Raw genomic sequence first — 15176 nt, forward strand, 5'->3', positions numbered from 1 at the left:
ATTTTTAACATCCAACTGATGAATGGACCATGATTTGCTGAGAGCCAGAGATAGGACGGTGCGAATGGTGGCTGGTTTGACCACAGGACTGAAAGTTTCTTCACAATCAATGCCAACCTGTTGAGACCTGCCATTAGCAACAAGACGGGCTTTGTGCCGCTCAAGAGAACCGTCAGATCGAAATTTATGCCTAAATAACCACATAAGAGAACCGTCAGATCGAAATTTATGCCTAAATAACCACATACACCAAACAATATTGACATTAGAAGGGCGAGGGACAAGCTCTCCACATCTCATTTTTAATTAAAGCATTATATTCATTAGTCATGGCCACTTTCCAGTTTGGATCACGGAGAGCAAGAAGAGGAGAGGTGGGAAGGGGAGAGGGAGAGGAGGCAATGGCCGAAAAATTGAGAATTTTGCGTGGTTTAAATATACCATTGCTAGCCTGTGTGCGATGGATGGGCGCGGGCGGAGGAGGAGGTGGGCCAGGCTGTGAGGCCGGGAGGGGAGGAGAAGTAGGGGGGAAGGTGGATTAGACTGGGCCGAGGAGGAGGGGAAAGGAGCTGTAGGGGAACGAGGAGAACGAGAGAGATGAGAGGGAGAATGAGTGGGCGGATTAGAAGAGGGAATGGGCCGAGAGTGATAGTGGGCTGGAGGAGAAGTAGGGGACGCGGGTCAGAGGGGGAGGGGGGCTGATTTATGGAGTGAGGTGAGTTATTGGGATGGGCAGTAGAGGAGGAAGGAGAATTGGGTGAGGATGTAGGAGAGAGAGGTGGGGTAGGCGCGCGGACAGTGGGCTCGGGGGACGTGGGTTGGGCTGAGGGAAGGGGAAGTAGGTGCCTAGGTGGGTAGGAGGATGTGGCTGGGCAGATTGAGAAGTTAGAAATTTGTAAGTATGAGGTTGAGGGGTATGGAGGGTGGCAAAGGGGAAAACCGCCTCATTAAAAGTAACATGGCGTGAGATGATTATTTTATTGGAGCTGAGGTCAAGGCATTTGTACCCACGATGATTGAAGGGGAAGCCAAGAAAGATGCATGGGAGGGATTGAGCTTGTAATTTGTTGATAGTAGAGGAAGGTAGGTGGGGGTAACATAGGCACCCAAAGGTGCGAATATGAGTGTAGGATGGGAGACGGTGGTATAAAATTTGTGTGGGAGATTGGAAAGAGAGAAGTTTTGTGGGGAGAATATTATGAAGGTAGGTGGCCATTTGTAGAGCATGGGGCCAAAAGGAAGGTGGAACGGAAGCATGAAGAAGAAGCGTACGGGTGATGTTATTGATAGAGCGAATTTTGCGTTCCGCTTTACCATTTTGAGAGGAGGTATAAGGACAAGAGAAGCGAAAATACATGCCATGTTGCGCACATTGTTTTTGGAACGGAGAATTATCAAATTCTCTACCATTGTCACATTGAAAGCTTTTTATGGGGCGTTCGAATTGAGTTTGAATAAATTGTCGAAAAGTAATGAAAGTGGAGAGGACTTGAGATTTGTTAGTAAGGGGAAAAGTCCATAGAAAATTAGTGAAATCATCCAAAAACAATACATAGTAGCGATGACCAGAGGAACTCAAAGTAGGGGAGGTCCAAAGATCATTATGAACAATATCAAAAGGCGCAACAGTATTATTAGTAGAAGCATAAAAAGGCAATTTAATATGTTTTCCGAGTTGACATCCATGACAAAAAGAAAGATCACTAGAAGTACATGAGATCAATTTATTAGACTTAAGGGAATTAAAGACAGGGGTGCCAGGGTGACCAAGACGGTTGTGCCATGTAGTGGTGGAGAGGGCGGCAATAGCAGGAGATGAGTGGTGAGTGGTAGATGAAATGGGGTAAAGATCACCAGAGCTATCACATTGCATAAGAATAGTCCCCATTTGAAGGTCCTTCACATGAAAACCAAAGGGGTCAAATTCAACAGAAACATTGTTATCAGTAGTGAATTTCCGAACACATTTGAGATTTTTAATGATTTGAGGAGCATGTAAAACATGTTTGAGGGAAAGGGGGGGTTAGATGCGGAAAGAGAAGTGCTACCACGACCATGAACAGGAATAGTGTGACCATTACCAACCAGAATATTTTTAATATTGCTTGAATTAAAATAAGACGTAAGAGTACCTGACTCACCCGTCATATGTGAAGAGGCGCCGGTATCCATATACCAACTATCATCCGGCGGATTAATTGTAATGGTGTGTAGAGCGGCTTCAACATCCGTGGGGACCGGGTCACTGTATGGCTCGGCCGAAACATGATGAGGTGCGGCAGAGGCAGCATAGGCCTGCGAAGGTCGTGGGCCAAGGATGCCGGGTGTAGCAGTGGGCCGAGGAGCAGCCTGAGGGTTCTGTTGCACAGGGTACGGACACGGAGCAGAGGCCCAAGTGGTAGGTGGCCCATACATATAAGGAGAGTAAGGCCATGGGCCGTATGAATAAGGAGGAGGTGGGTACCTGGGCTGCTGAGGATAGGCAGGTTGCTGGTAGTAGGCTCGACCACGACCGCCCGGAGAGCGACCAACACGGCCGCAGCCGCGGCCGCGAGAGGCGTTAGGAGGATTGCGGTGGTGCGTCGAGGTACTGTGAGACGGGCTGCCGTCGTCTGGGGGTCCGACGAGGTCGGAGGAGGCAACGAGGGCGCTAGAGGGGGGCCCCAACTGCTGAGCCTTGCGGGTTTCTTCGAGGGTGATCGAGCATAGACCGTGCCTTATAAAATGGAGGTAATGGGTCGCTTTGTTGTATAATGGATGCGACATTGTCATAGGCATCCGTAAGGCCGGAGACTAGTTGAAGGACTAGTCGTTTGTTAGAAACCGGCGACCCGACGCCGGCGAGTTGATCGGAGATCATTTTGAGTTTTTGACAGTAGGCCGAGACGTTCGGAAAATTCTCAAGATGAGTGTGAGAAAATTGATTCTCGAGATAGACGGCACGAGAATGCTTGTTATCTTGAAAAATGTCACGTAAACGTTCCCACGCTTGTTGAGCCGTGGAACCGGGTTCCAGAAAAGTGAGCATAAGGTCTTCGGTGATAGTGCCGTAGATCCATTGAAGGACGACGGCGTCGAGGCGAGCCCATAATTCTTTGTCCTTGAATTCCGGTGGGTTTTCCGGCGGAATGATATGATCAAGAACTTGGTTGGCACGAGCAGCGATCTTGAATAATTCTGCCCAAGAAGAATAATGAACATTTTCGAGATCAAGAGTGAGAGGAAGGTGATGTTTGATATTGAGAGAAAGGGTCGGGGGTACGAGGTTTTCTGCTCGGCAGTCATGGAGGGTAGGGAGGTTGGGACGGCTAGGGGAAGAAGAAAAAATAATATTTTTGACCTAGGCTCTGATTACCATATTGGAAATGATTCATAACCTCCCAAAATACAATACACAAGAGTTTATATACATAACTCAAGAGATTATCCTATAAAATAGGAAACTAACACAACATACTATACAAAGATATTATACAGTAGACTACTCTAGAATATTCACATATTCTATCAATAACAACAATACTAATATAATAATAAAAATTATAATCATGATATTTTATTTATAATAGTAATAGTATTTGTAATAATAATGATAATAATAATAATTATCATAGAATTAGATGACTGAACGTAATTGAATTGAATTGAATTGAACTGAACTGATTGCAACTGAATTGAAATAAACTGAACTGAACTGATTGCAACTGAACTTAACTGAAAATAAGTTTGGGAGAACATATCCTAATATATTAGTATATATATGTTGTTAAAGTTATAATACATTATATAATGATTTTGAGTTCTATTTTTAACCTTTTAATAATGAATGATTGTTCAATATTGAAAAAGGAAAATAAAAAGTGGTAGAGGACCATAGAGAATTCGAACTCCCAACTTCACAATAATTAAAGAAATATGCCAACAATGCAAACTAATTCCTTAACCACTCAAACAAATACTCTATCACTTTACACATACTTACTCTAACTATTAATACATATCAACTTAATTTGAAAACTCTTATTTTCCCGAGGTCCTGTGCCGAGGTCCATGATACACATGCTCATGGCCAGGCTTGGTTTAATCTAAACGCTTTTGATATTTTAATAACTATATTAAGTAAAACATATATAATCTACTCCAAAGTCCTACTCGAAGTGGAATAATTATGTATTGAGTCGAGACTAGAACAAGCATCTTGGTTGTATTTATTTTGTAATTATGGGAAATATGGGCTACGTGACTAACAATTAACTAGGAAAGTCTGAAATTATCCTAATGGCTCTACTAAAACAAGATTAGCAAGAGAAATCAGAAACCAAGTAGACTCCTAAGAGTATTATAGCATCGAATACACGTTAAGCTCAAGCCAATTTCATAATTCGACTCCTAAATCCTAATACGTTTATGTGTTTAATTCGGATTAGATTACCTCATCATATATATAAATAGGCAAACCCCACTAATAGTTTTTCACTTTACTCCATCCTAACCAAATCATATTATTAAGTGTCTGCTAGAAAACAACCGTCGTAAATCCTAAGTAATATACCCTATACAACCAAAGTTTTGACGTACGAAGTCGAAGATGAACACCCAAACAGGTTCCGTGGAAGCAAACGAGGCAATCCTGTGCGGCAATGGATGCGGGTTCTTTGGAACAGCGACGATGAATTTATGTTCAAAGTGTTACAAAGACCACGTCGTGAACATGAACGTCGTGAAGGAGGATGAGGCAGAATTAGCATCATCACCATCAGCTGATTCTGATATAGATGAGTTGGAGGATGAGATGAGCTTAATGTCATTAGAAGGGAGAGAAAAAGAGATATATATTATGGATTACATTGAGTCTGAAAAGAAGGAGAGTGCAATACCAAAGTGTTGGTTCTGTAGGAAGAAGCTTGGATTGGTGTCATTTAACTGTAAATGTCGGAGAAATTTCTGTAAGTCTCATAGGTACCCTGAAGATCATCTGTGCAACTATAATTATAAGCTTCTTGGAAGACTTGCAATTGCTAAGAATAATCCTCGTATTGTACCTGACAAGTTGAACAAGATCTGATCGATCGATGCTTTTGTTTTAGAGACCGACTCAAAATTTACAGATTCTTTCTTCTTTTTTTGTGTAATTTTTAGTTTCTTTTTTTTAATAAGATGTGATTTTTCTTTGAGTTCTTTTGTTATCTATGGAAATTAGCAACATTAATTCATGCTTCGTATACGTATCAATGGCTAAAGAGTACTTAATTTTTACTATTAATATTTTTAATTATCCATTGATAAAAATCACAAAAAGTTATTCAAAACATATACTTCGTATTTTGAGATTAACTCATAATATTATAAGTAATAACATTTTTTTATATATTACTAAAAGAAAATTGGTGTATCTTATAAAGTACTTAGCTCTACATACACCAAGCTAAGCTTGACCTAATGATTATGATAACGCTTTCTAACGTTGGAGGTTCAATTCCCATCAGGGGCACTTTCAGGGTAAGATTTCCTTACCTCCCCTGTACTGGTTATAGTAAGTATGTGTAAAGTGATCCATAAATGCCAATTTGCCCAACAACGAAGCTATAGGGAGAGTAGTTTTCTTATGGCCACTTATATTATTAAGGGTAATGTTATATGTAGCCCTTAGGGCTACATATAAGCATTAAATACATTTCTTTAAATAAAAACAATTTAAGAATTGATGACACATTTTCACATCAATTGAGGTAATAAATGTTTGATTCAATATTTTATTTCCATTTTAAGCACCTTATACATAGCCCTAAGGGCTACATATATCATTTTCCTATTATTAACGAGGTAAATCTATTTTGGGTTGGAAAACTCTGATGAACTAAGGATATATGGTTGTTTTTATTTTGCAAATGATATGGATAGAAACAAGGATAAGTTGGGCCTGAGAGCAAAAAATAAGTACTTTTATTGAATATTGGCCTTATAGGAAAAAAAAAAAAAAAGGCTAGAAGATTACCAATAGATCATAGTAATTAAACTAACGCTAGCTTGTGCAAGCTTTATTTGATAATACAAAGAAATTTCTTGACTAAACACAATCCATGCATTATATATAGGATTTTGAATTCTAAGTTCCATATGTTCGTTTAATTTATAGTGGAACCACGCACACAATTATTGCAAAAAGGTTTTCCATTTACATTACATAGGAGACGTTATTGTACCAATAATACTTACTTTCTTGCAAATTGAGAAAAAAAAGAATAATACCACATATTATATCCAGTGGCGGAGCTAGGATTTCAAAATCGCGGGGTCACAAAAAAAAAATTGAAGTACCACTATTTACGGTTGACGTTGAAGAACATGAATTATCTTGAGATTTATTTTCTTGAACATAAATTGTCGAACATCGGGTTGTTTTCCATTGCCTTTGATTTTTTTTATCCACGTGTGTCATTCATCATTTCCTATATTCATTATTTAATACACATAAATGAACACATATGAATTAACTATTAAACTATATGAAAATCAATCAATAGATTACCATCATAAAAAAACTAAATCATCATAGAAAATTATAAATTAATTAACACTACCTAATTTATACAAAGTCACATCTTACAAATTCACACATTCACGGAAAAAAAACTTAACAACAAACTCACAAAGTGCATCAATCACAATTCACAAATTCGATAGTTCACATGTACACAAATATTAAAAATTAAAATTAATATAAACCAAATAAGATTTTATATACTTCATATAGGAATTAAGAAATTAATTGTATAAAAGAATTAGAATTTAAACTCATTCAAGCATCAATATCTGATATTAATTATCAAAAAGAAAAGCATCAATATCTGATGGGCAATGGTTGCCAGCTGCCGCGGAGGTCGGAGGAGCGGTGTAAGCGTGGGCGCGGTGGTCGGCGGATTACGGCCGTTCGCGTTGCATGAATTGGGCTGCACTTTTGAGTTTTTGCTGTGGTAGATGTATTGGGAAAGTAAAGGACTAAGGAGGGAGAAAGTGATAACTGATAGGTTTTAAAAATTAAAAGATTTTTAAGTTCAATTAAAAATCTGGTTTTAATGAGAGTTGGGACCCACTCTAAAATTGTCATTAATAAGTCTGCAAAAGTGGGCAAGTGGCAGACAAGGTACAGAGAAAAACTTTCTAGGCTAGACGTTGTGGGCTTGTGGGCTGAATTTTTTCTTTCACGAAAATTCTTAATTTTTTTTTTATTTGAGGGGTCACGTGACCCCACGTGACCCGTATTGGCTCCGCCACTGATCATATCCCCTATGATATTTTTATTGGTTTAATTTAAAATAAGTTAACTGCAAAGTGCAATGATATATATAGACGATATTTAATCCGAGATCTTCTAAGTATCCTTCTCATATGATTTCCGCATGCATTAAACTTCAGCATACATTCGTTCAAACTTGTTGTTCTTCCTGTCGACAAAAAGCTTAGTAGGAGCCAAATTTGGATTAGCCATTATAGCAAAATATTCTCCTCCTTCACCTCTAAAATAAGCATCAAGAAAAGCTACCATAATTCCACCAAGTGTTCTTCTCATGATACTCTTAGAACCATCACCAAATGCACATACATGAGACATAATATTGGCTACAAGATCATCCCACTCAAAATCATCATTTAACATTTGCATATGACCATAATTGGCGATCACAAAATGCGAGCTTTCCTTGCTTTCGGCGAAAAATTCTTGATGGTTCACATAATTTGGAGCGCAAGGCACAAGAATAGATGGCCTGGTGTGGTTACCCAACCCTGTACCAATTACTGTGACTGGAATTGATGAGTTAAAGGAGTTGGGTATGTAGGTTAGAATATGTGGATTAGTGCACAAATTTTTGCTTATGCCAGCAACAGGATCAACACCAATGTGCTGAGATATTGACAGTTAAGGTTGTTTTGGAGACACCAAGAGCAAATGCTGATTTTCCTCCTCTACTATGACCTGATATTGCAAGTTTGGTTAAATTTGGTTGCACTCCTTCAGCAAAGTACTTTTGTAACACCTCTTGGAGATATAAAGGTAACCAGTTTAGTACTGACGCTGCCATTTCTATCTCATGAGATTCACTTAGGAGGTACCATAGCGACAAGAGCTGTGATTTGGAAATCATTACTACATTTCAAGAGACATAAGTACGAAATGAATCAATAATAATTGAGTAACTGTTACACCATGATTTTCGGTGCAACTACTTTCAAACCACCGTTCTTCTATAAAGACAATTCAAACTAATGACATGATTCATGTCATTATCTGTATAATGTATATACTTCCTCTTGAGAAAGTCTTGGTAACCAACTGTTTGAGTCCAAAAAAGACTCAAACACTCAAAAAGTTACACAATGGTACCATTATAACCTGGTATTGGTATCACATTGTTATCAGGATTGGTACCAAGCAACCTTACTTTGGTATCAAAATTTTCGGACAATGGTACCAATCTAACCTAGCATTGGTACCAAACAACACGCGCGTGAAATTTCCAAGGCTTAAAATGACCAAATTGCCCCCGTTTGAGACCCCTAAGAGACTCAAACGGTTGGTTGCCTAGACAAACTCACTTCCTCTTTATCAAATTACTTGCAACAAATCCATGGATACGGACTCCTAGGCAATTTTTTTTAAGGTGAGATTAGAAAAAGGTGAGGGTATTTATTAATTAAGTTTAATTGGAGAGAGGAGATGGGATCAAGCACCACCTAATGCTGCCACTACCAGTACCTACTGCCACCACTACCGCCGAGGCACCACCAGTACCACTACTTACTTCCACCACCACCCCTGGAGCACCACTCGTATCACTAGCACCACCAACACCACCAGAACACCATCGAAACACCTTCATGCTGCCCAAATCAACCTAAAACCCAAATCAAAACACACACCTGCAATTCGAAGCCCAAAACCACCTTCCTATTGCACCCACCACCACCCACCGTCAAAACCCATTCCACCACCACAACACCATTGCAACGAGAGAAACAAATCAAAGAGAAAGAAAGTCAGAAACAGATCTGCAACAATTCGACTGGTGGTGGAGGTTTTCGGTGGATTTCGGCTGGTCGTGGTTGATTTCGGCTGGTCGTGGTGGCTTTAGGTGGATTTCGACTGGATTTCAGGTGGATTTCGGTTGGTGGTGGAGGTTTTGGGTGGATTTCGACTGGTAGTGGAGATTTTCGGTGGATTTCGGCTGGTGATGGTGGTTTTGGGTGGATTTCGATTGGATTCCAGCGGGATGTTGATTTCGAAGGTGGTGTGGCTGGTGATAAGATCGAAGGTGATGATGGTGGTGGTGGGTGGATGAGATCGAAGGACGAAGGTGATGATGATGATGGTGGTGGTGGTGGTGGTGGAGGAGGAGGAGAGAGACGGCAGGAGGATGGAGATGGGAGCATGATGAGAGAGAAATGGTGGTGGGTGGTGAAGTGAAGGTGGTAGTGATGGGAGGGAGGGGTTATATTTAGGTTGATGAATTGTGATTATGTCTGTATTAATTTGATTTGGGTAGTATAATATGTGTTTTAGTTTTTTAGTAAGGACATTTTGGTAATTTTAGGGGTAAAAAGCATACCAAAAATGGAAAGAAAAAAATTATTGCAAGTAATTTGAAACAACCATATTAGGAAATTGTTGCAAGTAATTTGATACGGAGGAAGTATATGTTATTATATATATTACACAGTAAGTTATAGTGTAACATGTTACACCCAATTAAGACGCACTCTTGTTAGGATAAAATTCACAAATTAGCTTAACAACTACCCCCTCTGTCCCATAATATAGTGCCTACTTCATTTTTGGTGGGTCAAACTTAAAAATCTTTGACCGAATATTCTCATTTGTATATATAAAAAAACATATTCATATGGGATCTTGTTAGATTAATCTCAATGTGTAATTTCATAATATCAACTTTTTATATTTTTATTAATATGGAATTGAAGATATTAAAGGGCAAAGTTACGTCTTGGAGACTGTGTAAAAAAAAACAAGCACTATATATGGGACGGAAGGAGTACCATTAAGGCGATCATATAATAACTCATTCCACCAAAAACAAAGTTCAAAAATGTTAGAGAATATTGGACTGTAGGTTTATATCTACGGGCAATGCCTATTAGGTTAAGTTTATGTTATGTTCTACTCCCTCCGTCCCATAATATAGTGTTAGACTTTGTGATCAATGAGAGAACCGGATATCCACTCCAAGGCACGGAAACTTCGCTTTCCTATTAGTTTAATTTCGCCCCTCTAGGATCACCGGGTTAACACGAAATAACTAATGAGATACAATGAAGAGAAACAATCCACTTAGATGATCTTCTAAGTGAATCAACAAGAACTTGTGTTTTTGTGTTTGTGAAGAACACTCAAGAGAAGATTGCAAGTTTTCTCTTAAGCTAAGCAAGAAGTGTTTGAGAGAGTATAGAATAGAAAATTCTGATTTTCTTCCAACCCCTCACTCATAGGAATCCCAAGGTTTATATAGGAATCATAAACCTTTCATTGACTAGAGTAGCTAAACCATAACCCCCATTTTAATCACCCATCAAAGGCCTTTAATCAGCTGATTTAAGGACCTTAAAGGTCATTAAAATGAAGCCATAACATCACAACGGACATAAAACCGTCAAGGCATCTTTTCGCATTCCAAGGCAGAAGACACGTCGCGACTCGCGAAGAAGCTCGCGAGTCGCGAGGCGCTGGTCGCGACCCGCGACGCCTGTCGCGACTCGCGACGGGCCACTGGTCGCGACTCGCGACGGTTGTCGCGACTCGCGGCCAGTCTTCTGTCTCCCTTGGTTTATCAATGCGTTTTGCCACTTGATGCACTCTAGCCTTTTGCATACTAGACCTCCTCCTCTTCTAGTACATACCCTTATGAGTTTCAAACCCATTACCCTATAAATGTTCCAACAATCCTCCTCCCATTTATAGGGTAATGTTGAAAAGTTTTTCAACTTGCTATAAATCGCAAACACACATGTTCATGCATCATGGAAATATCTAACGATTGAATTTCCATTTGTAAAAGTAATCTTTACAATAATTTAGATCATAATGATAGACAAAGCTTTGAATCATATAACCATTACAAATTATTGAAGTTACTAATACACACAAACATAAACTAGGTTCTTAAAACCTCCGACACCTATGAAGCCTTGGTGTCCATATCCATTCATAAGCATTCCAAGTCAAGCCTAAGACTTGATGAAGCGGCCAAACTTCTAGCTTACATAGGTAAATCTTTCCGGACATGCTCCTACAATTGAGCACCTTATCAAAGATTTATTAAGAATAAAATTCAACCTCTTTATCATTGTAGCAACAAGCACTAACCTCGGGATGTATTAAACAAGTGCTCCCAACCTCTTAGAGAAGTACTATCCTCTTGAATTTGAGATCTAACGTTGTATTAGACATCAAATAGAGTTTTCCTTCACCATAGGTTGATCAATAGGCTTAAGACCCATCCCTTTGTTCATTTTGTTCACTAGTTCCCTTGACAACGGTTTTGTAAACGTATCCGCCAAGTTCAAACTAGACCGAACAAAATTAATAGTTATACAACTATTCCTTATCATTTCCCGCACATAGCTATGTCTAACTCCAATGTGCCTTGACTTGCCATTGTAGACTTCACTATATGCTTTAGCTATGGTTGATGCACTATCACAATGGATAGCAAGAGGTGACATTGGTTTCACCCATAAGTCCACCTCACTCAACACATTCCTTAGCCATTCCGCTTCTTGGCAACAAGAAGCCAAAGCAATGAATTCCGATGCCATAGTGGAATCCGTTATACATGTTTGCTTCTTGGAAGCCCATGAAATGGCACCTCCTCCAAGAAGAAACACCCAACCACTAGTGGATGAATAATCTTCCTTATTCGAAATCCAACTAGCATCCGAGTAACCTTCTAAGATAGAAGGTTCTCTTTATATGTTATGACATAATCCAAGGTCTTATTCAAGTACCTTAACACTCTTCTCAATGCTTGCCAATGCAACATACTAGGATTACTAGTATACCTACTGAGCTTGCCAATAGCAAAGGCTATATCCGGCCGAGTGCTAGTCATAGCATACATCAAGCTTCCAATTAAGCTTGCATACTCCAATTGTGAAATTGGAGTACCACTACTCGGAACCAAGTGAATACTAGGATCCATAGGAGTAGCAAAATGAGTCGAATTTGACTCATTATACCTCTTGACCACTTTCTCAATATAATGAGATTGTGATAAAGAAAACGACCCTTTCCCTCTTATTATTCTAATACCTAGAATAACATCCGCTTCACCCAAATCTTTCATGGAGAAGCTAGAGGAAAGGAAGACTTTGGTCTTTTCCACTTGTTCCAAATCAGTCCCAAAAATAAGCATATCATCAACATATAAGCAAATTATAACTCCTTTACCGTTATTATCAAATTTGCTATATACACACTTATCGGACTGATTTATTTTGAACCCACTAGACAACACAACTTCATCAAATTTTTGATGCCATTGCTTAGGTGCTTGTTTAAGACCATACAAAGATCTAACAATTTACAAACTTTAGTTTCTTGACCTTTAACCACAAACCCTTCAGGTTGATTCATGTACACTTCCTCCTCCAATTCACCATTAAGAAAAGCAGTTTTTACATCCATTTGGTGAATTACTAGACCATGAATCGCAGCTAATGCTATCAATAGTCTAATAGTAGCTATTCTAGCTACTGGAGCATAAGTATCAAAGTAATCGATACCATATCTTTGCCTAAAACCTTGGACCACTAACCGGGCCTTATGTTTTAGTATGGTTCCATCGATTTTCTTTTTCCTTACAAAAATCCATTTACAACCTAGGGGTTTGCAACCGGGAGGTAAATTAGCTAAAATCCAAGTGTGATTACCCATTATAGAATCCATTTCATCATTCACTGCCTCTTTCCAGAAAGCAGAATCATGAGACTTCATAGCCTCATCAAAGGACCTAGGATCCTCCTCCATATTGTAACAATATGAAATTTGAGTCGAAATTGACTCCCTTGACCCTTCAACTAAATATAGTTGAAAATCCGGTCCAAAAGATTTCTCTTTTCTAATTCGTTTACTTTTCCTAATTTCCGGTGTTGTAGTATCATGATCATTTACAAGTCATCTACAACATTGGAACTAGTACTAGGTATCATGTCCTTTGGTCTAGGAATCGATGAGAATCTAGTCTCATCAAATATTGCATCCCTTGACTCTATTACGGAGTGAATAGAGACAAAGTCATTGGGCTCAATGACATAAAACCTATAGGCTTTGCTATGTACCGCATAGCCTATAAAAATGCAATCAATTCCTTTTTCACCTAAAGTTTTCCTTTTAGGTTCCGTCAATTTGACAATTGCCCTACAACCCCATACCTTAAGGTAATTGAGATTAGGCTTTTTATTACACCAAAGTTCATAAGGGGTAGTCTTATTCCTTTTATTAGGAACTCGATTTAAAATGTAACATGCAGTTAAAATTGCATCACCCCAAAAACCGTCATTAAGACCCGAATTAGAAAGCATAGTGTTAACCATTTCTTTTAGGACCCTATTTTTCCTTTCCGCTATACCATTACTTTGAGGTGAGTATGGGGCGGTTGTTTCATGAATTACACCAATGGAACTAAAATAACTTGGATTATAATATTCACCACCCCTATCCGTTCGAAGTCTTTTAATCTTTTGATTAAGTTGGAGTTCCACTTCGATTTTAAAGGTCTTAAACTTTTCTAGTGCTTCATCTTTAGTAAATAAAAATATATGTAACAAAACCTTGAAAAATCATCAATAAAAGTTACAATATATTTTTTATTTCCTAAAGAAGGTGAACTATGAAAGTCACACAAGTCACTATGCACCAATTCAAGCAATACCGTTTGTCTAGTCACACTAGGATAAGGATTTTTTGTAATTTTATTTAGCACGCAAGTGTGACACTTCTCTAACTTTAAATCGAAAGGAGGTATTAACCCCATTTTAGACATGTCATATAATCTACGATAATTCACATGACATAAACGATTGTGCCATAGAGAAGAAACATCAAGCATGTAAATAGAACTAGTACCAATTTTATTATCAATACTAAATTTAAACATTCCATTACAAAAGAAACCTTGTCCAACAAAAATACCACCCTTGGAAAGTACAAATTTATCCGACTCAAAAACAACTTTAAAACCATACTTATTCAAGAGACCTCCTGACAAAGATTCTTCCTAACTTCCGGTACATACACAACATCCCGGAGAGTTAAAGTCTTTCCCGAGGTTAACAATAATTCTACTTGGCCTATACCTCTAGCCTTTACCGTAGAATCATTCCCCATATACAAGATTGGACCATCATCCAAATCTTTCAAAGACTTGAAGAAATCCTTGTTATTGCACACATGTCTAGAGGCTCCCGAATCTATCCACCAAGAATCATCAACCTGCACACACATAATTTCAGAAATCATAGCAACAAAATGCATTTCTTCAATTACATTAACATGTGCATTGTTACCTTGGTTTTGAACAACACTAGGTTGTGTGTTCTTTGTCTTCTTCTTGTTGTTAGAAGGACAATCCCTCTTAAGATGAGGACCATTGCATATCCAACAAGAGAGGGTCTTCCTCTTCTTGTTTGCAACATTGTTTTGTTATGTTGTTGTTGTTGTTGTTGTTGTTTGATTTCTTGGTCTTACTAGACCCACCAACCTCTACCAAATTAACGGTAGATTTAGGAATACTAGGAGTAGTATCCTTAACCCCATCTTGAGCCCGGATCCCCTCTTCAATACGAAGATGAGTTCCTAATTGCTCCATGGACATGTCTTCCTTTTTATGTTTTAAAAGGTGTTTGTATCTTTCCAAGAATTTGGTAATTTGTCAATGATTGAGGCAACCGCAATTGCCTCATCCATCACCATACCATGTGATCTTATTTGGTTCAAAATATGATGAACCTCATGGAATTGCTCCATAATAGGCCGATCATTAGTCATTTTAAAAGAATTAAAATTACTAACAAGGAATTTCTTACTTGAAGCATCTTCCGAAATGTACTTGGCCTCAAGAGCATCCCAAAGTTCCTTTGCACTCTCCACATTTTGGTAGAGATCA

At 38.6% G+C, this 15176-nt stretch overlaps 1 protein-coding gene and 1 pseudogene across 1 annotated transcript; one reads left to right on the forward strand and one right to left on the reverse strand.

Annotated features, from left to right (window-relative positions):
* Positions 1-4588: 4588 nt before the first annotated feature.
* On the forward strand, positions 4589-5065 carry LOC130591676 (zinc finger A20 and AN1 domain-containing stress-associated protein 6-like). Its single transcript, XM_057395352.1, has one exon. The coding sequence runs from the start codon at positions 4589-4591 to the stop codon at positions 5063-5065; it is 477 nt and encodes a 158-aa protein (XP_057251335.1).
* Positions 5066-7405: 2340 nt separating this feature from the next.
* Positions 7406-8144, reverse strand: LOC104892700 (chlorophyllase type 0-like; annotated as a pseudogene).
* Positions 8145-15176: the final 7032 nt, after the last annotated feature.

This window comes from Beta vulgaris, chromosome 5 (assembly GCF_026745355.1).
Source record: "Beta vulgaris subsp. vulgaris cultivar EL10 chromosome 5, EL10.2, whole genome shotgun sequence".
In the NCBI taxonomy this organism is placed as follows: domain Eukaryota; kingdom Viridiplantae; phylum Streptophyta; class Magnoliopsida; order Caryophyllales; family Amaranthaceae; genus Beta; species Beta vulgaris.

Excerpts from the sequence above, each read along its gene's own strand:
- LOC130591676 (XM_057395352.1), top strand. The coding sequence starts at position 4,589 with ATGAACACCCAAACAGGTTCCGTGGAAGCAAACGAGGCAATCCTGTGC.